Here is a 26,908-nt window from a genome sequence, read left to right as displayed (position 1 = left end):
ATCAAAGAATCTAACTGCATTTGAAATTGATCCATACGCACATTCACGTAATCTAGACTTTATTAGTATAATTATTAAGCTGCATTTATCCTGTCGCTCTAACAAATTAATCAATCGAAACAACTTCTAACTTTGAGATTACACTTCATTTTATAAATCCCATAGCATTCTCAATCATGGGGGTAAGTGAAAACACCAACGAAAGAGTAGTTCATTTTTTACCTTAAGAACACAGATCATAGATGGTGAATAGTGGTATTTCCGATGCAACACATCGCACACAAGATTGTGAAATCTTATGCCAAAAATAAAGATCCATCTTTTAGAAAAGCTCCACGATACAATACTATAAACGTTCAATCATAATAGCAAGGCACTTACTATATAATTTTACAATAAATTCAAGAAAAACATTTTCAAGTTATAAGAAATATGGAACGCCTGTCCTGGGGCCTCTCATCTGGTTGTTCTCCTCTGTTTCAGTGAAAAATTTAACTTCTCGCTCCTGTTTCAAGAAAAAAAAGCAAGTCTATGAACAAAATGCTGTGACTTATAAGCAAGATGACAGCCACGAAATCCAAGCATCCTAACAACTGTTTCAACCCTCATAAGCTATAAATAAAAGCCCCGCATAATCATAAGGCAGAATGATGCAGCAACTGAGTTAATCCAGAAAACATTTAATAAGACGAGTTTCAGTTGACTCACCATACTTTCATTGAAACTAAGAATAGAAGCTACATTTCCACAACGGTAACAGTAATTAGGTGCAGACCATACCTGCAAAATTAAAATGAATTACTCAAATGGTCTTGTAAGTCTCAAATAAAACTGTAGTTTATTTTTTTACTCGAAAGTTAAAATGATAGGAACTTGGATATTATGGGACGTGTAAGTTCCATATGAAGTGGTATGGGATGCTCAGTGAAACATTTATGTGTTCAGTTATCTCCCCTTAATAGCTAGCTTTTGAAGACAGGTACTGCAAGAGTTTGGATACTTATCAATTGGTATCAGAGTCACGTTGTTAGTGTTGACATTAAGTGTCACTGAGTGAAGTGTTGTAGAGTGAAAGCCACATCGAGTAGTATGAGATGCTCGATAGAGTTTTTAAGTGCTTGGTTGCTTCCTTAATATCTAGCTTTTGAGGGTTGTTACACCAGTGGTTGGATACTTATCATAAAGACAAATCCTTGCTCAAGGTATTGGCACTGCCCATCCCAATAATTAATTAAAAAAATGAATAATATTAAATTTTGAAAAGAAACAGTTACGTACAGTTACAAGGCCTTTATCCTGGAACATATACTTAAGACCTTCTTGAACAAGTTGGTGTGCTCGACAAACAAGATCAAGATTGTTTATGTGATTGAACTGCACGAAAATAACGCCCTCGTAAAATTTACAGGTAATGTTCAACACTTCAATTCAATAAGTGATTCACTATTGAATTACATTACCTCAGAAGTGACGCGGGATCCAAAAAGCCAACCAGCTCCACGGGGACTGACTGCCCATGTTTCAATATCTTCAGGATCACTCCACATCAGATCACAAAATGGCCCCTCATGAGGAATTTCACAATTCCTTTCAATGATCCTTATCTGTCAAATGGATACTCATTGTTATATTCATCTATATCTATATCTATCCATCCATCTATCTATCTATGTCTATCTGTGTGTGTGTGTATATATGTGTGTGTGTGTGTAAAGATTCACCAATACGAAGCAACACAGATTCAGTTAAAGACATACATGGTTGTCAAAGTCACAAGTCAACTTGTCAACTAGGCCAATAACATTGCTACCCAAGGAAAACAGAGTTGATATCCATGATATGGAAATGTGGCGAGTAGAGTTGGGTGGAAATGGGAAGAGACCCGTAGACTTCTACACTCATGGGCATTTTGTTTCTTGTCTTCACTGTTTGGTTAATTGGGAGGTGATGTACCCTTTGTTGATTGGTTAGTTAGTTTTATGATACTGTGTTTTTCAAGATTGATTGGCTAACTGTGTTGAGTGGTTACTGTGGTTGATTTGCTAATGTTGAACATAAAATATATTAGTATACTATAATGGGTTATAGGGGTTTTAAATGTTTTCTTCTATTGGTTAACCTTTCAAGTTTACTAATCTACCGAGGCACCACAAGTTTGTGTAGACAGTTGAGTTTGACAACCTTGAAAATAATAGTAAATGAACACAACAACCTATGAAATGCCTGTTGATTATATTGCTGAAAAAACAACTTCAATAATTTAGACAATTATCATCAAGAATTATTTATCAGTACTGTTAAATATTAAACTAATAACAAAATGAAATAAGAAAGACCACAGTATTTCTAATTCAAACAAAAATAGATCACATTATTAATTGATTAGTAAAAAGTAGGGAAAATGGAACACAAATGTATCCAACTCGACAAAAAAAATACTAAATTGTTCAAATAGTGATATTTTATTTTCTGAATAAGCTGTGGGAGCGGGAAGCATGAGACATAAGGGAGAATCAGCAAGCTAACTTAAAAGTTTAAATCCACTTTCAGTCCCCATAGTTTCACCAATGCATAATATTGATTCCTCTAAAAATTTAATAGCATGGTTGGTTCTCCAAGTTTTCAAAATTGAGCAATTTTAGTCCAACATGATATATCATCTAATTACTAACAAAAACTGTAACATATCTTTTGTGATAACAATACTAAATCTTAGAATCAAATGTTTTCATTATTATTTTACATAAGTAACTAATATTGTTATCGTTGACGGACATGTAAACATTTTCTGTTAGAAATTGAAAAACATGGTAGCAGTGGACTAGAATTGCTTAATTTTATAAAACTAAAGAGCCAAATGTACAATTAAACTTTTATAGGCACCAAAATTGCAAATTCACAAATTAAAAATTTGAGTTAAGCCAAATCTGAATTAACACTTCACACTATGTAACAAGTCAAGCGGTAACTTACAAGAACATCACAACACATACATCATCCCTAAATATCATGTATCCAAATACAGAAAAGGCGAGGATAGACATATTCGCATAAACAACGTAACAAATTTAAATGAACCTTAAACTAAGACAATATTGAGCTCGACCAGCAACTGAGAGCAAAGGGTAGAGAGAGAACCTGATCAATTGTTCGAATGTCTGGAGAAAGACCACCATGAACACAAAGCACCTGAGTCAACCAAAGCAAATTAAAGACTTATTTTTTTTCAAACAGAATTTGCAATATAAAACCTGGAGCACTGCCTACATGTGCATTTGGAAAATAGAAGGACTGACGGAGAGAGTAAAAAGTGATTTACAGTTCCATCTATGATTGCAGAAAGTGTAAGATAGTCAAAGACATCTGTACAATATCGCCAAGCATTAGCATTTCCGTACTTCCTCTGGCATTCATCATAAAATCCATAGACCTAGTACAACATAAAATTACAATATTAACATAAAATGGCATGAAAGAATTCAACATTTCTAATTTTGAACCTTAGCACTTCCACAATTCGCACCTTATCTTTATGATCCATAAACAGAAATTCATAAAATTTGACATTTTTCACTACAGAAGAAGTTAAAAGGAAAAACTAGGATATAACTCCTAAGTCCCTAAACCACTTGATGAATTATACAATCAATGGAATCCTAATCATTTGAACAGAGCAAAATATCCCATTTTTATCATTTACCTATCCCGTCCATACAGAATCTAATTACATAAGGTAGATAGATATATAACATAAGACAATCCAGTATGATAGGCTCCCACCTAAGGGGGTCAGAGAAGGGTAGATGTACGCAGGTCTTCCATGATCTGAACCCATCAAAGACACAACTTTACCAATATGTTAAGGTTCATCCTCAGAAATAAAAATTGCAGACACAAGCCAAAGTATACTGAATAAACAAAACACCATTAGACATCATGGCTTGTTTGGTTTTAGAAAATGTTTTCTATTTTAACTTTCTATTTATTTTGTATTTTCATTTTCTGAAAACAATTTTCATTTTCATATTGTCAAGATTTAGAAACATATCTGTTATCATGCCAGGTACAAATAGACAAACTTGTGATAGAATAAAAACATACCTGTGTTAGTTGTCTACTTTCATGGTTTCCCCGTAGAAGGGTAATATTAGCTGGGTATCTATAAAGTTAAACAAAAATAAAAGATGCATGAATAAAAAAAAAGGAATTTATAAAATCACAATAATTCTAATTCTAATTTATAACGTTAGAGGTCCAAACATGTTCACTAAATTACTACCATGACTCCAAGAGGAAGCAGAAAACAATCTCCTTAAACGTAAAGATAGTATAACCACAAGCCATGTGTCGTGAGCAAGTTAAGGCAGATGCAAGCATACATGGAAACCGCATACCTAGCTTTTAGAAGTAAAAGGATGGTGAATACTTCAAGACTATTGTAGCCCCTATCAACAAAGTCCCCCTGCCACACATTCAGGGAAGATATAGCACATAAAGGATATGTTGTAAACATGGTTATCCAGTTCCAAAAGATAATCGTACTAGTACATACATACATAAATACATACATACCATAAAAATGTAATTTGTCTCCGGCACATGACCCCCAGTCTGGAAAAGTTTCATCAGATCATGAAACTGACCGTGAATATCACCACAAACCGTCACTGGGCTATTCACCGGCTGCACATTTGACTCCTCAATAAGGATCTCTTTAACCTGACAGGTGAACACTCACTCGTCAGTTCAATTTAAAACTTAAACTGAAAACTAAAGCTGCAACGAGGAATAGCAAAAGTTAATGATAGACCTAGCACCGTAGTTACACAAAGAACACAGTAATAGAAGTGCACATAAAACACGAGCAGAACGCAAACCGGGGGGCAGACAGCGCCAGCCCTAAAGATCGTCTATTATGCATATCGGGTCCTCCGATATGAAAATTGGGTTATGAATGGAGGAAAAGAACATATGATTGATGCAATTGATTTGAAGATTTGAAAGAGAAACCCTAAAAGGTGAAAGAGAGTGTTTGTGTGTGTACATACATATTCGCAAAGAAGTTGAAGCTCGTCTTCAAGAAGGTGCTGGCCATCCTTGACCTTGGAGATCCACTGGTCCAAATCCATTTCACACTTTCTGGCTCCTCCTTCCGCTGCCAAACACAACTCAATCACACTGCTCCCACTTCCCTTCCCACCGGTCAACAATAAACAACTTTTTAGGATCTTCTAATTTTCTTCCTCTTTCCTACACCAAATGAAATCCTCTGACCAATAACAAACCTCACCTGTTCTTGTTCTTATTATTATTTGAATCAATCAATCGTTATAAATATTAAAAAATACTAAGCTAACTAAAAGTAAGGTAATATTGGAATAAAATTATAAATTACTGGGAAAAACAAAAGCCTGGATAAAAAAGTTCCATGCAAAAGTTAGGAAACTAAATTATCATGCATTTAGGGTAAAATCCGTGACTTGGAGCAAGAGAAATTTCTCCATTTTCAAAAATTACGACTCCACTGATCGTGATTAAAGTTTGTTTAAATTTGTATAAATGCTTTGAAGCATATTTATATCATCTTTTTAATAAATGAAGTGGCACGATATTTATACTTAATATCTTAATTATTATTGTTAAATAATTTAATAAAAAATGTAATATAATAATTTTATAGTAAAAAACATTTTTTAAATATAAAAAAGGGATAGATTATCGTATTTTTTGCATAAACTATTTTACATGAAAATACACAAAAGAACATGACAATCAAATATGATGTATTTGAAATCACAAGCAAACTTAAAAAATGGATTTGGATAAAGTTTGAAATTTTGTTCTTAAATTAGTATTAAAGACTCTTGCAAGAATTAGATGATTTGCAAAGAGTGTTAACACTTGAGAATTTTAGAGAACATTTAGAAAGTTAGTAAAATGATAATAAGAAGAATATATTTTATATTGGTTAACTCCAATTAAGTTATTCTCGTGTTCTCTCTTAAACACTCTTAAGGATTTTATTATCTTTGAATAGATATAAAAAGTTTTATTACTCCTAGTTTACAACAAATATAACCACTCTTAGTATAAGATAGTCTAACTGACTATGACGTTTAACTTCCTCTAAGTTAAACAACAAGTGTTTTAAAAACAATTACAGATTGAGAAGCTCTTTTAGAGAGGATTTTAAATCAATACAAAGTTTATCTNAAAACTTGTTACAAAGAGTTTTATTTTTCAAAGAGTTAGACAATGCAAGAGAAAATGAATATTGACAACATAAGAGTATGTGCAATTCATATTCTTCTCTTCGTGTAGTATTCTTTATATAGGTAACTTCAAGAAAGATTTGTTACTCATAAGTATTGACTTTGATGTAGGTTTTGTAGCCTTTTGTACTAGGTTAGATGTTACTTTTCTTTTGCAGAAGCAATTGTGTTGCTTGTACGGATTGGATAGACAGAAGGCATTAAAGAAACATTCCTAGAATGTCTTTGCATCTCTTAACGTTTTTCTAAACCAGCATAAAATACTTGAATAAAGCATTTGTCCTTTATGTATCTACACAGATAAAGAGAAACGACACAACAGGAAAAGAAGTATTATTTGTACATTTGGATTTAAAACGTTAGAAGTTCATAATAACTTTTAGCTTAGTCCTTGTACTATAGTATTTAATCTATTATGTTTATCAAGTCGTTGTGATTAGTGTAATCTATTATGTTTATGCTAGACTTTTCTCTTTAGTCGTTGTGATTAAAGTAATCTATTGTGTTTATGATAGACTTTTCTCTTTAGCATTTATGATAGGCAATGTGTTCAACATATTGTTTAACATATATAGCATTTGGCTTATTATCCTAGATGATCATTTTTATAAACTATTTTCTTATACACTTTTGTTAAACTTCAAAATAAAGGATTCCTAAACAATTTTGTTTTAACAATCTCTCCTTTTTTATGTTTAACAAATACTTATGCTAACGCGAAATAGGCAACAAAGAAAGAAAAGAAATATATACCAGAGCAACTTTATCATGCTAGTCATTTTTCTAGCCTTTTCATACATTTGATATATAAGAAGATTTATTGTAAGACCCTAGTTGTATATTGTAACGCCTTAAATACCGTGATGCCACAGGTTATTACAAAAATCGGTGATTTTCAAAACTTTCTTATATCGCAAAAACGTATTTTCAAAAACCTCAACATTTATACTTGCATCGCATAATAGTTCCAAAATACTTGTCCAATTGCATTATTTAAATAAAACAAAATAACGAAGGAAATAAAATAACTCAATTACATTGTCTTAAAAACTCAATTGCAATAGCTTTAAATTTTGTCCTCCGTCATCTCACAAATCTATCATGTTTTACCTTCATCTATAGTATCATATGCTCCCGTATAACATCACTATATGATCATCGCATTCACATGCACAAACACAAACATGTATGGGGTAAGCTACCAATAAAACAATCATAACAATAAGATACATACATATTGATTGTATCAACCATAATCAAACACACAACAAGATACATACCTTCTGATTATATATATCACCCATAATCAAACAAACAACAAGCTACATACCTTCTTATTATATCAACCATAATCAAACACCCTATACATAGAAGTAATAATAATATGATTCTTAATCCTCTAACATAAACGATTCAATCCTTATTAATTACTCGATCTTCGATCCCCGATCCTCAAACCTTGATCCTTGATCCTTAATGTCATCACTAACAACTCACACATAGACCTTTGGTATTTCACTCATTAGCACTTATGCTAACTATTACTATAACCATTATGGTAACACCACTATCAACATAACATAACTTTGAGCATGTCAAATACCATGATCATCATAATAGACACCACCATCATGATTATCTCAATCATAAATCACACCATGAACATCACCAAACCATGAACTCCATCATGAAAAGACTTAGTCACACTTTTGAACCTTACCTCATTGACTGTAATAGCTCCTACAGCCCCATCTATAGCTTCCTCACACAGATACACTCGAGTCATCCTTCTTCTGGCTTTGGACTTGTTCTCGTATCACACAAGGTAGAACATTTATCCCCCTCACTAAAGAAGATTCAACACTCGAACATCATTCTCTTTTCTACAACTATTTGTCAAAGAGAATGTAGCTCTCTTTTCAACAACCAATGTCAAAGAGAGTCATCCCCTTTTCAACGACCAATGCCAAAGGGAATATCTCTCCCTTTTCAACAACCAATGCCAAAGAGAGCTATTATCCGTAGATAGAACTAGGATTCACTAGGTACAACAAGTAGATTAATCCCTCATCCTCATGCTCATTATCCACACACACTCTTGTGCATTCCAACTTCCACTCATGCTTCAATCTCAACCACAAGTCAATCCTGACCCTAAACAGAAATCCCAAACTCATTCTCCGATTCTCATCACGTTCTACAACTTCTCCAAAATAGAGTTGCTGATGCGAGGTTGTTTTCTCCCAAATTAGACCTCTAGATGACAACCCAAACGGTCAAAATGAAGAACCATATGTCTGGAAGCTACTGTCCAAAATTCAACCTAATCCTATGGTGAACAACTTCACAACGACGAAAACATGAATGTGGATTTTATGAAATTCTCCAAAATAGAGTTGTTGATGTGAGGCTGTTTTCTTCCAAATTAGACCTCTGATTGGAGATCCGAACAGTAAGAATGAAGAATCATATGCTAGGAACCCACTATTCAAAAATTGGCCCGATTCAACGGTGAACGACTTCACAACAACGAAAACACCAATGTAGGTTTTATGTTATGCGGGAATGACTTCTTTCTTCCTTTCTCTTTCACTTGACTTTTTCCTCTCTTCAAATGACTCTAATGTGCCCTGCTAATCTAACTCACCTCCACTAAAACAAAGTGAGACATAATGGTCTACATTATTTTGCCTATTTTCCACATAGGAAGAGATCCCAATAACCCAAAACTTACAACATATATTTGCATGGAAACCCTCAAGCATCATAAATTTGTTCTCCCTTAGCATCAAACCCTTTGTTGAGATAATACAACAAAAACATACATAATACATTCATAGGGAAAACCCAACACAAATATTACATAAAACCTATGCCCATGCATACACAAACTCTTACCCAATAATAATCTTAGATAATCATATAAACATGTATAAAATAAGGAATATCAATCAAGATAATCAATAACACACATAACATACAACAACAAGCAAACAAAGGTAAGCTTCCCCATACCTTGGTCAATCCTAGGGCTTTGTCTAACTTCAAACTACCACAAGTCCTCCCTTGCACCAAGGTTTTCTGCAGCTCTTCCTCTTTTCTCCTAGAAAATGTCTTTTCTCTCCTTTAACTCTCTAATTTTCATTTTCAGGAATTAGGTTAACAATGTGCAAACCTCTTTTACTCTTTTCCTTATTATCTTCCTCTATTTTATCTCTATCTTTTTAATTAAAATCATATTTCTCACTTAATCTATAAAATCACTAAGATTTCCTCTTATTCTCTCTTAACTACTTTTTAAAATATCAACAACCACTAAATCTTTCTAAAATCACTAAATCTTTTAAATTTCAGATTTATTTTATTCACTTACTTCCTACACCCCTTATATTAATTCTACACCAATTAATAAAGATAAAAGACATTTTTGCCCTTGGATCAAAAAATACAAATTAAACATAAGTTTACCTTAACTATTTTGCTTTCTAGAATTTGGTCCACACACATACAAATCATCATATTAACAACATACCAATCATGTGTTCCACTTAATCAACAATAACATTAAATAATTAACATAATAATAATAATTCTAAAAAAGACTCAATCACCAAACATTAATTTCCAAACAAAATATCAAAGTCTTAAAATTACTTTATCTCTAAGACTCCTATTTTTTTAGTCTTACATATATGTCATTGAATGTTTGAGTTGAATGAAAAGCTTGATTGCCTTATATTAAATTAATAAAAGTTCCTTGTTATTTAATAAGTTAGAGATTAATATGGTGAGCTAAAGGTCTTGGAATGTGGTGAAAATAAAGTAAAATAATTAAGTTTTGGATTAAAATGGGAAAAATATGAAATAGACGATAAAGAATGACTTAAAGGAATAATAAATGGTTAATATATCAACGAAATAAGCTTGGCCTAATAAGATGTGTATTGGTTGTGTACATGGCTGAAGGGTGCGATTTTGAATCCGAAAGAGAACAAAAGTGTGTTTTATTTTGCTTTAACTCCTTTTATTTTATAGTGTTACTCCCTGCACCTTCCCATACCTAATTTACCCTTCTGTATCATTTAATCATTGTAGTAAATTTTCATCATTTTACGAACAAAAATTAGTTTGACATGAATTTTTTTTTTACACTCATATAACACGCATGGCCCCACCTTTTTAAATAAAAATTAAAAGTAAAAGGTTAATTTCGGAACAAAAATTTGAAAAATAGCGTGTAATTTGAATGTATTTGTCAGTTGGGCGTGTCAATCTACCAGAGCCCTTTCACGAATGTGAAAATCTGTTGACAAATATCATAATCTGTTAAAAGATAAACAGATGTCTACATCCGTTTCTTAACAGGGGGTGTTCTGATTGATTTTCTGCGCTTTTGTACAATGAAACAGAGAGTGGAAAGGCTTTGGAAAGAAGGAAGGATGGCTTTGGGAAGGTGTTGCGAACGTGTATATCCCAATAACGTGAGATGTAAGCCTTTGGGGTGAAGGGGTTTTGATCTTGTGATTTCCCCACCATAAGCAACCTACATTTGCGATAATAGACCTAAAAATGATGATGATGATTGGATGAAGCAGTGAGAATGAAGGAGAAGTATTATACATCTATGCTTACAATAAGCGTTAAAAGGAGGTTGAAGAGAAAGATTGTACTTATTTTTTCTCTTTGCTTCTTCCTCATTATTGTTGCTTTAATTTTTAATGGTGAAAATCACAAGCACTGGTTAAATTAGCTCTGGAAAAATATTTAGTTACTATTTAGTTATTGATGTAGATACATCCTGTAAAAGGGAGTTTAAGACAACTTACTTCATTTAAAATATTGCTTTTATATTAAACTATAGAAAAAAATTAAAATTGTTTACTGTTGACTAAAATTAGAAAAAGAGCAAAGTGACACTTGGGACGGGAAGAAACGGATATCAAGAAAGCAAAAGAGAGAAAAGAGTGAGAGTTGGGGGGAGGAGGGTGGGAGAGCGTTAAAGTGAAAATGAGATACGATTTAGAATTTCAAAAAAAGATAAATGAACAAGGTTAAAGTAAAAAAATTAAAGTTTAAAGAATATTTTTGTAATTAAAAAAATTGTGAGGAGGTACAGGAAGGAAGTATTGGTGGAGGCGAAGGGAGCAACACTTTTTTTTTACTTCAAGCTTGCTTTGTTGGTCAGATTAAGCCCATAAGCCATCTAGGACAAAAAAGTCCATACATTCAGAAAAGAAATCGCCTTTACTTCTTGATAAAAAATGCGTGAGAGAAGAAATGCAAAAACGCTAGTCGAATAACGGTTGAGATAACCGTCGACATTACAGGAGATGAGAAAACTGTGAAACGTTCTTCTCTTCTCAGATTGTCCTCCATATCATTATTTCTATTTTTTAAAATTTATTTGAAGTACATCTTAGCGCAAAAGCCAATTATGCAGCAAACGTGAATTATGCAGACAGAGCGTATTATGCAGAGAGTGAGGGAAATTGAAAGTAAACTGTAATTCTCATTAGTCAAAGATGAATGTAAGTACAAGGTATATAAACTGGAAAATAGTGAGCTAACTGTCTAAAGAGAAACAGTTATTACAGTTGAAAGGAAAAACTCATTAACTACAATACACCCTCCTTAATTTGAGTTTTCCATTAGTTTAACACCAAGCAAGTCTCGCAGCTTCTCAAGTCTGTTTTGACTCAGTGGTTTAGTGAAAACGTCCGCCACTTGATCTTATGTGCAGCAATGAATCAGCTCAAGTCTATCTTTATTAACTTGATCCCTCAAAAAGTGATACTTTGTCTCGATGTGTTTACTTCTTCCATGAAAAACAGGGTTTTTAGACAAGCTTATGGCATATCTGTTGTCAACTAGCAACTGAACTGGTTTCCTGTAATCGAGTCTTAGCTCATCCAGTATTGTTTCAAGCCAAACAATTTGACAAGTCGTTTCTGCTGCTGAAATATATTCAGCCTCACAGGAGGATAAAACAACTACATTCTGTTTTTTGGAGCACCATGAGATTGTCAATCCCATGTATTTAATCAAATAGCCGAATGTGCTTCTTCTATCGTCCTTGTCCCCACTCCAGTCAGAGTCACACCATACCTCCAATGCTTCTCTTGTACTGTCAGACTTCTTTGGAAAGAAAAGTCCAAAATCAATTGTCTCCTTTAGATAGCGTAAGATGTGCTTGGCAGCAGCTAGGTGTGGCTGCCTAGGATCATTCATAAATCTACTTGTTATCCCAACTCCATAGTTAATATCTGGCCTACTGTTGCAAATGTATCTTAGAGAACCTACTATCTGCTTATAGAGAGTAGCATCCACCTTCTTTTCATCAGTTTGATTGGAAAGTTTCAGATTTGCCATCATTGGGACTGCAGCACCATTGCATCCTGTCATATTAAATCTCTTAAGAACTTCGGATATATATTTTCTCTGGTGGAGAAACATTCCATCTTCCTTCTGCATAAATTCCAACCCCAAAAAATAACAAAGACTGCCGAGATCAGTCATCTCATATTCCTCTTTCATTCTCTCCTTAAACTTTCCAACTTCATCCTCTGGAGCACCAGTTATGAGCAGATCATCAACATATAGGCAAAGTAGTATCATACCTTGCTGTCCAATAACTTTCACATAAACGCCAAATTCAACACTGCATCTCTGGAAGCCTAGTCTGTTGAGTAGAGCGTCAATGTGACTATTCCAGGCTCGAGGTGCCTGTCTAAGACCGTATAAGGCTTTGTTTAGCATATACACTTTTTGCTCTTGACCTTCCTTTTCAAACCCCGGAGGTTGTTTTACATAGACCTCTTCTTCCAATGGTCCATTTAAAAACGCAGATTTAACATCCATTTGCCAAATTCTCCATTTTCTGAAGTTTGCAACAACAACTGCTAATCTCACAGTCTCAAGCCATGCAACTGGTGCAAAGACATATGTGAAATCAACTCCTGGTTTCTGCAAGAAACCCTTCACTACTAGTCTAGCCTTGAATTTTGCAATATCACCATTCGGTTTATATTTAGTCTTGAACACCCATCTCCCAGGTTCTGTTTTTCTCAATATCCTTCAGCTCCTTTACCATAGCTTCCTTCCATTCTTTCCTATCAATAGCTTGTCTCCAGTTGATAGGCTCTGCATCAACTAGAAACGCTTGATGCACCAAGTCTCCCGAATCTGTTATATCACAATCTGCAAACACCTCATGGTCATTCAATCTTGTGGAGGGAAACCTCACTCTTTGAGACCTTCTATTACTTCCTTCTCTTTGAGATCTTCTATTACTCTCTTCATCATCACCATCAATCTGTTTTGCAGAAATACTACCATCTTCCAGCCAACCATATACAGCTTCAGATTTATCATTTGCTCTCTGCCAATCAAACACGACCTCTTCATCAACAATTACATCTCTGGTGATGATCACTTGCTTCTTCTCTAGACTGAACAACATGTATCCTCCTATTGAATGATACCCCACAAGAATAAAGATTTCACTTCTATCATCGAGCTTTTTTCTCTTCTCCTCTGGAACGTGTTTATAGCACACAGATCCAAAAACTTGTAGATGATTCACAGTTGGTTTGTCCCCTGACCAAGCTTCCTCAGGAGTGCAATCAGACAATGATCTTGTTGGAAATCTATTTAGTAAATATGTTGTTGTAGACACGGCTTCACCCCATAAGTAGTGTGGTAGTCCTTTTGCTTTAAGTAAACATCTGGTCATATCAAGCAATGTCTTATTCCTCCTTTCAGCCATGCCATTATGTTGCGGTGTATACGGTGCTATCACCTCATGTACGATGCCATTCTTAATGCAAAAATTGTCCATCTCATGAGAGTTACACTCTCCACCACCGTTTGTCCTGAGAGTCTTGATCTGCAAACCAGATTGCCTCTCCACCATGGCAGCAAATTTCACAAAACATGAGTACATCTTTCTTTTCTTTAATCAGATAAATCCAAACTTTCCTAGTCAACTCATCTACAAAAAGCAGGAAATATTTGTTACCTCCTATTGATTCCACATTGAAAGGTCCACACACATCTGAGTAGACAACAACAAGAGGTTGTTTGGCTCTCTTGAATGTGGTTTTCTTGAATTCGGTTCTGGTTTGCTTTCCAACAACACATCCTTCACATACCCTGTCAGGTTTTTGAATTGTTGGAACCCCTTTCACAAGATTCTTGGATTTCAGCAAGCTCAAACTTCGAAAGTTTAGATGGCCGAAACGATAATGCCATAGCCAAGCTTCCTCCTTCAAATCTACTGCAGTTAAACATTGCACGGCAACAACATCTAACCTTACTTTAAACGTTCTGTTCTTTGCAATTGGGGCTTTGAGTATGAGTCGTTGCCTTTCGTCAAACACCTCCATGTGCTTCTTATGCATATTTATTGTATACCCTTTCTCCATAAGTTGTCCCAAACTCAACAAATTACTCTTCATGTTTGGGACATATAGCACGTTGTTCATATACGCAGATCTTCCATCCTTCTGTTTGATCAAGATCTTTCCAGCCCCTTCAGCCATGATAACACTATTATCAGCGAATCGCACTCTACTTTTGACTTTCGGATCAAGATCCAACAGCCAGTCCCTTTTTCCCGTCATGTGATTAGAGCATGCTGTATCTAAATACCAGCAAGCCTCGTCTTCTGCATGGTCTGTTTCATTGGCCATCGACACGTGTACCTCTTTTGCATGACACCTGTCTTCGTTGAATGTTTTGTTTGCCTTATCTTCGTGACACTTGACTCTGCTGCATGTTACCACATTGCACGCATTCACATCATTCTTTTGCACCAAATTCAATTGCTGCATTTCTTCATTTGAATCGATAACATTCATTAATAGCACGTGATCTGAGTCAGAACTTTCTGCATTTTCAACAAGATTTGCTTCTTGTTTTCCTTTATTCTTCATTGCCTCTTCATTATGCCAGCATTCGGATGAGTAGTGTCCGAACTTACTGCATGTGTAACATTGAATGTTACTTTTATCAGTCTTGCTTCTTCCTCTGCCTCTTGAACTCTTTCCACCTCTCTTGTTTTCACTGCTTTCACCTCCATCGTTTTGATCGACACCATTTGAATTTCTGCCTCTAGCTCGACCTCCTCGAGCACGACCTCTTCCTCTACCACGGCCTCTTGCTTTGTAATCATTTCTTGCTTGTAAAGCTTGACTCACACCTTGAGAAGCTTTTTCAGCATTCCTTCTTTCAACCAATCTCTACTCAAACGCTTTTAAGGAATTCTGCAATTCCTCCACCCTCATCTGTTCGAGATCCTTGGTTGCTTCTATGGTCACAGTTATATGATCAAATTGAGGGGTTAGTGTCCGGAGTATTTTTTTTCAATGATTTTCTTGTCTTTCACTACCTTGTTGCATCCTCTCATTGCATTCACGATCAATTGGATTCTTCCAATATATTCTACAACTATTTCTTGTTCCCCCATAGCGAGAAGCTCAAATTGCCTCTGGAGTGACTGCAATCTAACTTTCTTGACTATCCCAGAATTGCCATAGCCATCCTGTAAGATGTCCCAAATCTCTTTTGCCGTAGTAGCCTTTGAAATCTTCTGGAAAATTGTTGCGGATACGCACTGATGTAGTAGCATTCGCGCTTTACAATCCAATTTCTGATTCTCTTTGTATTGCTTCTTGACTGCTTCTATGTCATCCTTGGAGGGTTCTTTGAAACCTTTTCTTACGATCTCATCCACTTCTTGGAAACTGAGTATCGCATCCATCTTGATACACCAGTCGTCGAAACCTTTGCCATCAAAGACAGGTAGATTGTTATGCATCATCCCAGCCATTACGTACGAACGCTATTCTTCTTGACACGTCTTGAACTGTCCTCGCCCGATTTCGAACCTTGCTCTCGATACCACTCTTAATGCAAAAGCCAATTATGCAGAAAGTGAGGGAAATTGAAAGTAAATTGTAATTCTCATTAGTCAGAGATGAATGTAAGTACAAGGTATATAAACTGGAAGAGAGTTAGCTAACGGTGTAAAGAGAAACACTTATTACAATTGAAAGGAAAAACTCATATTAACTACAGTACATGAATCAGTACATGAATCAAATACTGACACCTACCATTATAAAAAAGTTGTGGCCAGTTAAAAGAAATTATTTCCTTTATAATGAGAAAGACGAATAATAGGTTTTTGATTTTTGGACGATATATCAGTAATAGCATGATGTGAAGCAGCAGAGTATGGGATGATAAGATTGCTCACACACGTCTCTTAATCTTTCGAATGTCATTCTCTTTTATTTTGTTTCTTTCTCGCCTTCTCTTCACTCCTCACCATAAGCACAACCATGCCGTCTTCAACCAAAACTCTCCTAGAACGTGCTCGTCCCTTCCTCCGCGGGGAGCTCCAATCCATCGATGAAAACCTCCCTTCGCTTGTCGGCGTCCTGCAGAGCGTGGGCGCCGGAGAGTGCTGGCACAAACATGGCAACTTCCTTCACCACCTTCTTGACATATATCGCATTCTCACCCTTTAGAAAGCCCCTCACTCCGTCTGCCTCTGCGATCTCTTCCACTCAGCCTACTCCAACTCCTACGTCAACCTCGCCATCTTCGACCCTTCAACTGGCCGTGAAGTCATTCGTCGCCACGTGGGCCACCAAGCCGAGGCTCTCATCCACCTGTTCTGTGTAGTTCCCCGGCAGCCCCTCATCCACGACAACCTTCTCTTTCATTACTCCGATCAAGAACTCGTGCAACACCTTGCCGAGTCAGAAATATCTCTCAGGAACACGAAGGAGAAGGGTGTCTTCGATGGGGAAGAAGGATGGAGGATGAAACTGCAGGGTCTTGTTTCGGCGGAGGGGGTTGAGTTGAAGCACATTTGAACGGGTGAAGGGGTGCATGTTTCTCGGAGGATAGTTGTTGTTTTCGTGATGATGACCATGGCCGATTTCTGTGACCAGTTATTTGGTTTTCAGGATGTGCTGTTTGATGACCGAAACGGTAGGCTTGAGTTTTCTGGGAACAATTTGGGGGCTCTGTGGCCGGGAGATGGGAAGCCGGGTCTGTGGCTGAATTCAATTTCAAGGATGGGAGCAGTGTACAACTTGATTGCAAGGGAAGAAGAGATTTTGATTGAAGAGAAGAGAAGGAAGGTTGGTGGGGTGGTGGTGGATGTGGAGAGAAATAAAGATATTGAGCTGGTGTTGCCGCCAGTGTTTGATGACTGCACAAAGGTTTTGGAGGCGGAAGATCAAATAGTTGCAAGAGATTTGTACTGGGAAGCTGTGTGTGAGAGGGGGCTTGGGAAGGTTGAAGATTTGCTTGTGGGGTGTATAAGCAAAAACCCTTTCGTTGGAGAGCCATATGTGGTGTTGAGTGATAACTTTTTGGCAAGTATACCAAATCGTTACAAGTAATACAGTGATAAGTAAAGTATCGTTCTCCCAAGGGACTTGTGCAACACCTGACAGTTCTTCCTTTTATAACTCAATTAGACATCAAACTACACAAAACAATACAAGAAACACAGTTGGTGTGCCAGGAATTGGTCTTTGACTAACATTACAGTAACATCCTGGATAAAATACGTTCTCTGTTCAAGCATTCACATAAGCGTATCTTGATTTAATTCCTTAAAGCAAGTTCTAAAATTATCTATTAAATTATTAATTCCTTAATTAATTCAACAGATAATTTTGCATTAAAATCAGATGTTTAGAATGACCAAAAGTACATAAACTATTCCTAGCATCGTTCCTTTTCGTTTCTTTTCTTACGTTTCTGGTTCTAAAAATACTTCCCAGTACAAAAGAACCTTTTAAAAAAATTATACTTCCGTATACTCTAAAGCAAGTCAAGAAAAGAACAAGAACAGAGACATATATTGCACAGGAAATTTACATTACTGTATTGTCATACAACCAATTCCAATAAACAGAAAAACTAGCCTCTCCTAGACATCTAAAACGTACTCTTTACAGCAATTCCTTGCAGAAAGTGAAGTCTTGATGTCTTGAAGGGTCTCCTGATGGTCTTCTCCAGTTTCCCAGAGCGTTTTTCTATTTTTCGTGTCAGGATCTCCTTTCTGCCTTTTCTGTCACGTCTTTTAAGAGCCACTTAACTTCCTTAATTCGCTCAGCGCATAAGAGTGTGTGCGCTGTGCGAATTTATTTTAATTGTTGCAATGTTATTCGCTGAGCGCACAAGTATGTGTGCGCTAAGCGAATTCCAAAATTTCTTTTTTTCAACTTCTCTTATTCGCTCAGCGCACAAGTCTTGGTGCGCTATGCGAATCTATTTTTTCTGGCTCTGCGAATTTGGCTTGCGCTCTGCGAGAATTGGTTGATATATTCCCATTTATACATCTTTTCCTGCACAATAATTTACGTAACAATCTACTTCCTATTACAACTTTTCACTGAGTAATAACATAAATAATTATAAAATTGAGATCATTTATAAGTGTAAAAATAACTCATTTTCACACTTATCCCCAGGTTTTTTTGGCAAAGGAAAGGTTTGAGGAGGGTGAGAAACATGCAGAGAAAGGACTGAGACTTTTGCTGGAATGGGGATGTCCCTGGGATAAGAGAACTTCTTGGGAAGGTTGGGTTGCGTGGACAAGGGTGTTGCTGATGAAGGCTAAGGAGAAGTCTTGGCCTAAGACTTCATGGGGAATCCTTAATTTGGGTCTTGTAAAGTAGTGTTAATTCACCTTCAGTTCAGATATCTCATTGCTAGTTTTATGTCTTCTATTTTAGCAGAAAGGATTTGTGATCGTTACTGTTATGAGAAATTGGGTTGTAATCGAAAGAGTGTGGATAAGAAGAGCAGACAGAAACCTCTATAACTATTATAAAAATATTCCAATCATGTCTTTTCTTTCTTTTCGTTACAGGGAAATGATATTTTAACAAAATTTAACATTTTCACCATGTTATTAAACTTACGTGTTAACTCTCGGACGAGTTTACTCATTAATTCATGAGTTTACGTGTTCACTTATGATTTTAATTAACTCGAAAATAATTTTTTTTTTTGTGAATTTGGTAAAATCGGTAAACTCGTATGAAATAGTAAGTTAGGAACGTGTGTGCAAGTGTATGAACTTATCGGATTAGAGTTTGTGTTTAATCTCTTTTTCCTCTTAATTTTGTCGCACATTTCCTTACCGTACATTGCATCACTATTTTTGGCTTTGTCACTTGTTATCTCCGTCAACCGTCGTAGTTGTTGTTGTCGAAGATAGTTGTCGCTTGCCATGGGTCACCGTTGCTCGTCATGGGTCGTTGTTGCTCGCTGTGGGACGTCGCGGTTCATTGTGGGACATCCTGCCTCGCCTTTGCTCGTAGTGGCTTCCGTTTGCCCTAGTTATGTTTGTCATGGCCGCTGGCCTTGTTTCGCACTCACCTCTTTTGTTTAAGTAAAAACGAAAACATTTCTTTGATAATTTGTCAACTTTTTTACAACACCAGGTGGTGATTGTCAATTGGAGCATTTCAAATTGAATATTTATAATGTGAAATGTAACGATGGGGTATTTTTGGAAGGCAGAGAGAAAGATTCAATTCCTTTTCACGGTTTTTTTTGTCTCTTCGTGGTTTCTCCTCTTCTCCTCTCCTTTTATGATTTGTTTCTTTTTTTTTTTTCGAAGGTTGCGGCTCTTGACAGTATCATTATTTCTCTTTGGCGTTCTTGCACACTTTCTCCAACAAATCACATAATGTCTCGCATTCTCTCACACTTTTGCGTTCTTCCACTCTCGCGTTCTTCCCACACTGTTTTTCCCGCTTTCCATCAACAACTAAAGGTATGTCTTTTTTTTCAAGGTGAGGCTTTTGACAGTGTTGTGGTTAGAAAGAATTTTTTTTTTGTCGTTTGTAGTTTTTCTCAGTGATATTGTTCTTGATGCTGTGATTTTTCATTTACTACAGTATTGTTATTGTTTTGATTCATCAATGGAAGGAGGAAATAGAAATGTAAGTATAATTGTATTGAAAATAACTTTTTTGATATTTTTTTTATTGAAGAATGGTAGTTTTTGATAATGTTTTATGGATATTATATAGTGGCGTCTGCGAATATAGATGGATACATCCTACATTGTGGATATGAATGTCTTACTACGAGTCTGACATGAAAGGCGCATCTCTACCATTCCATTTAGGTGGTGTTTGGACATTGTTAGTCCGTTAGAGGTATTTGTTGAAGGAGATGGTTTACCTGTGGGTTTGGCACCATCAATCTTTTAGAGTTAGCCAACTGATGGTGTCATTCAATGTGGTGGATATATTCATAACTTTAGGTTTATGAGTAGGGGGTTTAGAAGTGTCCTAAGATGAATCTGTAGTTGGTATTATAAGTGAAATGTTTAACCGAAAAACAACAACTTTGAAAGACCTGATAAATATGTTTAATATGATTGTACATAATGATGATATTGAGGTAGATGTGATTTGTCATTTGTATATATTAGTATGTTTTGTGGTATTCTATTTTCCTAGGAAGTTTAAGTTTATTTCTAACATATCTTGCTCAGAATTAAATGACTTAGACAGTTTGTGTAATTACGATTGGGCTACTGTTATACATAATTATATTGTACATAGTCTAAATTAATGTAGTAAGAAAATACTCTTTAGAGCGATAGCTGAATCATTGAGTATCAATGGCAACACGACTGTGTTGCAAGTAATATGATTTATTGATTAGGTTAGTGGTAACTTTTGTCATTCTTCTTGTGCTTCTTATTCTTGCTCCATAGAAATCCACCATTATCCTATTTCTTCATTATTTTATTGTGTCTGCAATTGAACGAAGCAAAAGAAAAAACCTAAAAGTCTTTTGCGAGTAAAAGCGGCAAAGCAGGCCTCCTTATTTTTTTTCCACCATTATCCACTTGTAATAAAAAATAACTTTCTACAATTATTTTTGCATATGTTTTTAAATTCATACTCTCTTAACTCATAAAAATATAGATTAAACATTATTTAAAAGTTCATTCCAACAAAGGAAATTTGGACCACAAATGTTGTGGTTCTTTTCTATGGTCTAGGTTACCACAATTCACAAATAACAACACTGAGTACTTTCATTGAGTCCCTTTTGTGAAAAAAAAAATTAAATTAGGATTGATACATAAGTAGGAAGCAAAACAACTTTTTAATGAGGTTTAACAAAATTTCATCTAATGAACCAATGGGATGTAATTCATATCTACCATAAAGGTCATCATAGTGGTCATACAAGAACACAAAATGGTTGAATGTGGTGACTATTTTTCAAAAAAATTTGTCAAACCAGACATGAAACAAAACTAAGTGAAGACTCTCACTGAACATTAAGATAACAAGCTATCTAGATGTGAAGATTCACTTTAAGAAGTTATGGAGAGGTGGATAGTTTATTTAAGCAAAACAGCAAAAAGAAGGTAGCCTTCAAAACACAATAGATTTTGAAACAACAAGTAAATGGGAAAGAATGGAAAGACATGAAATTATAAATGGGAGAGGGGATAACACGCCACGTGAAAGGGCCCTAAGAGTGGTGAAGTGTCACCAGTTGAGCTTGCTAAAGATAAGGCAAGGGAAGCTTCGTTCCAAAGGAGAAACCTCACACCAAAGGTTGAATAAAAGGTCTGTATTTCTTCAAATTGATTAACCCTTTTACAAGTTAAGTAGAACCCCTTAAATAGGTGAGTTGAGAGGTTTCTAAGCAAGGAAAATATGACCTAGGAATATCTATACAAATAACAAAAATTAGTTTCTAGAAACTAGGTTAAACTTTAGGTTTAAAGAAGACAACTTTAGTGTGGAAGAATTGTGGCTCCATGTTGATTTTTGTCCCAATAAGTGGTGGTTGTGAAAGGTACATGTAACATTGTGAAGTTGCTTTATGTTTTATACTTCATGCTTTCCTCTTTCCTCCACCTCATATGTAGTTCATATTTGTTGTGTCCCGTAGAAACACCATAAATCATCTTAGTTAGTGTCATTCTTTTCCTGATTGAGCTCAACTTAACTTGTCAAGTTTCTATATTGTCGACTCTCAAATGATCTTGATGTTAAGTTGTCTAAACTGAAACCTTTAAAGAAATTTTACGAAAACAAATTAAAATGAGAAAAGTTCATATCAACTATAATAAACCCATTCATACCTACTTAAGGAACTTAATATAAAACTAAATCAAAAAGTGAGAAAAACTTCCTTCTCAAGGTGTTTATTATCCTTAAACATATAGCATGTGCTTCCACCCTCAGGGATTAGGGACTCATCACAAAGGGTTAAAAAAGGGTTTCTAACCATGCTTAAAAAGGGGTTAAAAAAGGGTTTCTAATCATACTTAAAAAAAGGTTATTCAGTCTTTGCATTTGTTTAAACATCCAGTGTTGATTTCACATTAGTTTTTGTTTTCTCAGCTGCCTTCTTCTTTCTTCCCGTCGTCTTGCAAGGTTCTCTTCTCTTTAGTAAGTCACTTTACTCTCTCATTTTCAAGTGTATATTCAACAACTTGTTACCTTCTTCACTTAGTTGACATTTTTTTTTAAGATCTCTTTCAGGTCCATACTTAAAAAGCTTGTTAATTGGAGGATGATAAGATATGTTCTCTTCGAGAAAAAAAAATCACCCCCTTTTATATGAAATAATAACCTGGTTAGTAAAAACACATACATGCTTAAATTTCAAAATAAACTTAAAAACAAAGAAGGTAAATCCGAAGTCCAGAATCACTATTTGAAAGGGATTGATTAAATAAGAAATTAAGCTACCAAAAAGTCTGCATGCATTCAAAAATTATAGAAGTGACGGTTTCAAACATCTCAAACGATGGTGAACGGTGATTATTCAATTGCTGCACCCAGCACCTTTATCTCTCTCTCTCTCTTAGAAGCTCACTCCTAAACCAACAACATCAACATCAAAGCAACCTTTTTTCTATGTACACTGTTTTCTGCGTCGACCGAAAAAGCAAACTTTTTTTCTACTATACTTTTTCCATGATTCTTTTGACCACATTATTACTGCGGCGGGAAGAGTAACTAGATTCCCCGGCGATGCAGCTCTGCTGAATTGCACTGGCTAGCATTACACTAGAATTAAAGAAGTGGGAAAAACTGGCAGTGACATTGAGGAGTTTAGTTATTTTGAGAGGTATAATACATGAATGAAGTTATGAAATGAAATGAAAGGAGATGAGATGGGTAGGAGAAAGGAAAGGCGAAGACTTAGCAAAACTCGGATGGTGGGTGCTCAAGAATATTTGTTTCCCTAAATCAACAGACATTGGGTCCAAACCCCACAAAACCATTGTCACCATCAATCGAAATCTGGATCCCCTCTTGCTGAATATTCCCTATAATGGAAAGCCCCGAAGGCGAAGCCGCAAAGGCAAAACAGAAAGTTCCGGCATCATCTGCCGGAATTAGAAAGTTTCTGGCCGGAAGGGTCAAGATCTGTCCACCGGAAAAGTAAAAGGAGACGGTGGGCACCCGAACCGTAACAAAGCCGTTCAAATCGTAGCAGGTGTCGAAAATGGAGAGTCCTGGTGCCCGGGGCAGGTTGGTGGTCTGGGCAAGAAAAGCGTCCCGGAAGGCATGATACGCCACCGTGGGAAGCCTGGTGACGGCGGTGCCGGTGTCCATCACGGCCCCTCCGTCGCCCAGATCAGTTACCCGGAAAACATCCTCCGATATGTTCAGCCGCGAGCCCCCAACTCCGAGACCCGAGAGCCCAACGTAGTAGAAGCTGGGAAAGAAGGGGTTGGGAATGAGTGGGACCCACGCCGCTCCCAGGGGCAATGCCTGCCGGCCGAACTGGAGCGAGCCAGAGGAGGCGCTGCCGCGAGAGAGCAGACAGTATGCGAAGGCGCCGCCTGTTTGGCCACCGAGCTGACCCACGAAGGACATGGGCCCGGCTCCCAGGCCCAAAAGCCCAGCCGCTCCCACGAACATACCTTGGTTCCATGTGCCGCAGCCGATGGCCGTGTTCCGGATGAGAGTCCGCCCCAGCGTGATTGTTTCGAGCGCGAGCGTGCCTCGGGTGTAGGAGCCGTCGCCGTAGGCCACCTCGTAGCGACACCTTCCCTGGTGGCAGCCGGCATCGTCGAGCTGGTCGCAGACAGAGGAGGAGCAGGAAACGCCGGTGAAGGAGGCGGAGAGGGCGGGGTTGAATATTGGATCGGACTGGTTGTAGCAGTGGTCGCATGGCTGGCACTGGACCCAGACGATGTCACTGCCCGAGTCTATGACCATGTACTGGTAAGTTGCAGGGCTTCCAATTCCTATTCTCACAAAATACTCTCCGCTACCTTCCTCCGTTCCCGAAACGACGTCGGATCCAAAGGACGCTTCTTCCGCTGCTTCCGTGTAAGCATGGCTGTTACTGTTAACGATAGAGGATACCCTTTTGAAGTCACGTTTCATTCGTTGGTTGAAACGGGTGGTGTGATCCTTGGCAGGGGCGGTGCTGATTTTATCTCTGTGAACAATCTGAACTTTCCAATTTCCCTGCTTTTCTTCTAAATCCTCTGTTTCTTTTGGTGGGTTCTTAAGTTTTGTCGCTGCCATTTCTTCCTCCACGTTGAGCTGTTCGAAGTGGGAAGCCAAGGAGCTGCAGGTGGTTGTGGTTATGGTTAGAAACAGGAAGAAGAGCAGAGTTTTGACAACGGTCATGATTGTTAGTTGGTTGGTGAGGAAGGACTCAGAGCTCCACGTTCACTTTCCGTTTTTCCTTCATTATATTGGTGTTTGGTTTTGGGGGAAAATGGTCCATTCAGAGAGAGAGAGAGAGAGAGAGAGAGAGAGGGTACTGTTATAATTGAAACCAAAAGTACACACAAATCTAATGTAGAGTCCCACGTTAATTAATGTTAGAAAAATGTTAATATGTGTTTTCAAAAGATGGTTGATAAAACAATAAACTGTGATTGATTAATAAGCCGACAGGAAAATCCTCTGCTACACGTGTTTGTTTTGTGTTTGTGATTTCCAGCAAGATGCCACAGAAATACCTCGTAAACCATGCTGCTTTTTTATTGTTTGGTTAAACCACTCGATTTGAAAGAGTGGTTTGGTAGAGTGAAGGATGAATATGCAATGAGAGTGAAAACGACAAAAATGTAGTACACAATACAAGTGTGAAGAAAAGTCCATCCTCTTTCTAATTCCATGTAGATTACACATTAATGTGTAGTGAGAGCAGAGGAATGGAAAATGATTTGGGTACTTTCGGTGGGATGGTTCATTAGAATGGAATATATAAAAATAAAGAGAAATAGGAACAGAGGTTAACGTTGTGCTAGGATTTCAAAAAGCACGACAGCGTGCGGATTTTCTGCATTGTTTGTTGGGGATAATGCCTTCTCCTCGTGCACCATCATCACTATTTCTTTCACTTACTTTTCTTCATTTATGTTATTTTTCTATTAATTTACACATAATTTAAATATTTATTTTTTATTCTTTGAATTTTTACAAATATAATAGTGATAAATCAAACAATATTTTGAATACACAATTCTCAATCTTAATTATGATTGACAAATTTAGAATCAAAATATTAACATTTATTGTGGAATTGATAACGAAATTTTAAAACAGTCATGTTTCTCTTAAGTTTTTCATTAAAAATAAACAATGAAACTGTCATTTCTCTTACTAAGAAATTTATATTTCTATCACAACCAATAAATTTATGTTGCTTAAGAGTTAAAGATAGTTTAAATATAATATATTTTTTATAAACACAATTATGAGAGAACACCCTAATTTTAAAAAGAACGATATTTTAGATGCGTGATAATTGATTTTACGATATCTAGCTTCAGTATAATAACAAATATAATAGTACTTAAAAGATAGAAGATGTGTCTTTCGAAGTCGAAAAATAATTGACATCTTAAACAAACATCTTTCTAGGTGCACTAATTCCAAAGTAATACAGATAAAAAGAAGAGGAGTTTCAGAGTCATTGTGGGTAAGGAAAAGAGTTTATATATAATTATAGTTTCGATTGATAAGTATATTTACAAATTTGCTAACAGCTTAATCTCTAATCACAATTCCGCATTTTAATTCAAATATAGATATTACAATTTAAAATAGATTATAATCTGGATATTTGAAATATTTTATAACATTTTTCTAATGTATCAACAAATATAATGACGTATAATATCTACGATAATTAATAAAATATTAGTGATAATGTGATATTATACTTAATTTACTAAATATTTTATAAATATATGATATTAAAATATATTATGATATGATTATTGAGATTTGATCATATATAACAATGATGTATGAATATAATATATACATCAACAAATATATTTTAAAATGTTTTTTAACTATTTTAAGTTAGTATAGTTGAATTAACTTTATTAAATTATATGACTTATCATATTTTTTAGACTAGATATACACAAAGCTCCTAGTTTCGGGAGTTTAATTATTGTGTGAGGGATGTTTATTGTAGTTATGAATGCATTTTTTTTTTTCTTTAATTCGTGACATGAAAACAATACTTGTCCGTTTGGGAAAATTTCAAATTAGAAAAGCGCATGCTCTGTTCATACAGTTTTAGTTTATCTTGATCTGATTTTGACTCTTTTTTTTCTACCTCTCTGTATT

At 36.0% G+C, this 26,908-nt stretch overlaps 2 protein-coding genes and 1 pseudogene across 2 annotated transcripts; 1 reads left to right on the top strand and 2 right to left on the bottom strand.

The window, feature by feature from the left end:
• Window positions 1-241: 241 nt before the first annotated feature.
• On the bottom strand, window positions 242-5,302 carry LOC106753645 (phytochrome-associated serine/threonine-protein phosphatase). Its single transcript, XM_014635484.2, has 10 exons — window positions 5,049-5,302; window positions 4,573-4,719; window positions 4,395-4,462; window positions 4,102-4,159; window positions 3,320-3,430; window positions 3,139-3,189; window positions 1,461-1,604; window positions 1,279-1,374; window positions 709-780; window positions 242-505 (listed from the first exon to the last, which is right to left on the bottom strand). The coding sequence occupies exons 1-10, from the start codon at window positions 5,127-5,129 to the stop codon at window positions 422-424; spliced, it is 912 nt and encodes a 303-aa protein (XP_014490970.1). The 5' UTR covers window positions 5,130-5,302; the 3' UTR covers window positions 242-421.
• An 11,162-nt stretch (window positions 5,303-16,464) lies between these two features.
• On the top strand, window positions 16,465-19,215 carry LOC106753626 (annotated as a pseudogene).
• Window positions 19,216-23,038: 3,823 nt separating this feature from the next.
• LOC106753562 (protein ASPARTIC PROTEASE IN GUARD CELL 2-like) lies at window positions 23,039-25,110 on the bottom strand. The gene has a single exon (XM_014635383.2). The coding sequence runs from the start codon at window positions 24,941-24,943 to the stop codon at window positions 23,546-23,548; it is 1,398 nt and encodes a 465-aa protein (XP_014490869.1). The 5' UTR covers window positions 24,944-25,110; the 3' UTR covers window positions 23,039-23,545.
• Window positions 25,111-26,908: the final 1,798 nt, after the last annotated feature.

This window comes from Vigna radiata, unplaced genomic scaffold (genome assembly GCF_000741045.1).
Source record: "Vigna radiata var. radiata cultivar VC1973A unplaced genomic scaffold, Vradiata_ver6 scaffold_134, whole genome shotgun sequence".
Lineage (NCBI taxonomy): Eukaryota > Viridiplantae > Streptophyta > Magnoliopsida > Fabales > Fabaceae > Vigna > Vigna radiata.
This window is presented reverse-complemented; position numbering and strand designations above follow the sequence as displayed.

Bases quoted from the DNA above. Each gene is read 5' to 3' on its own strand.
- LOC106753645 (XM_014635484.2), bottom strand. From the start codon at position 5,129: ATGGATTTGGACCAGTGGATCTCCAAGGTCAAGGATGGCCAGCACCTT. The intron at 4,720-5,048 runs GTATGTACACAC...TTCACCTGTCAG, and splicing joins TTCAACTTCTTTGCGAATAT to GTTAAAGAGATCCTTATTGA. The intron at 4,160-4,394 runs GTATGCGGTTTC...TTAACTTTATAG, and splicing joins CTTTTACTTCTAAAAGCTAG to ATACCCAGCTAATATTACCC.
- LOC106753562 (XM_014635383.2), bottom strand. From the start codon at position 24,943: ATGACCGTTGTCAAAACTCTGCTCTTCTTCCTGTTTCTAACCATAACC.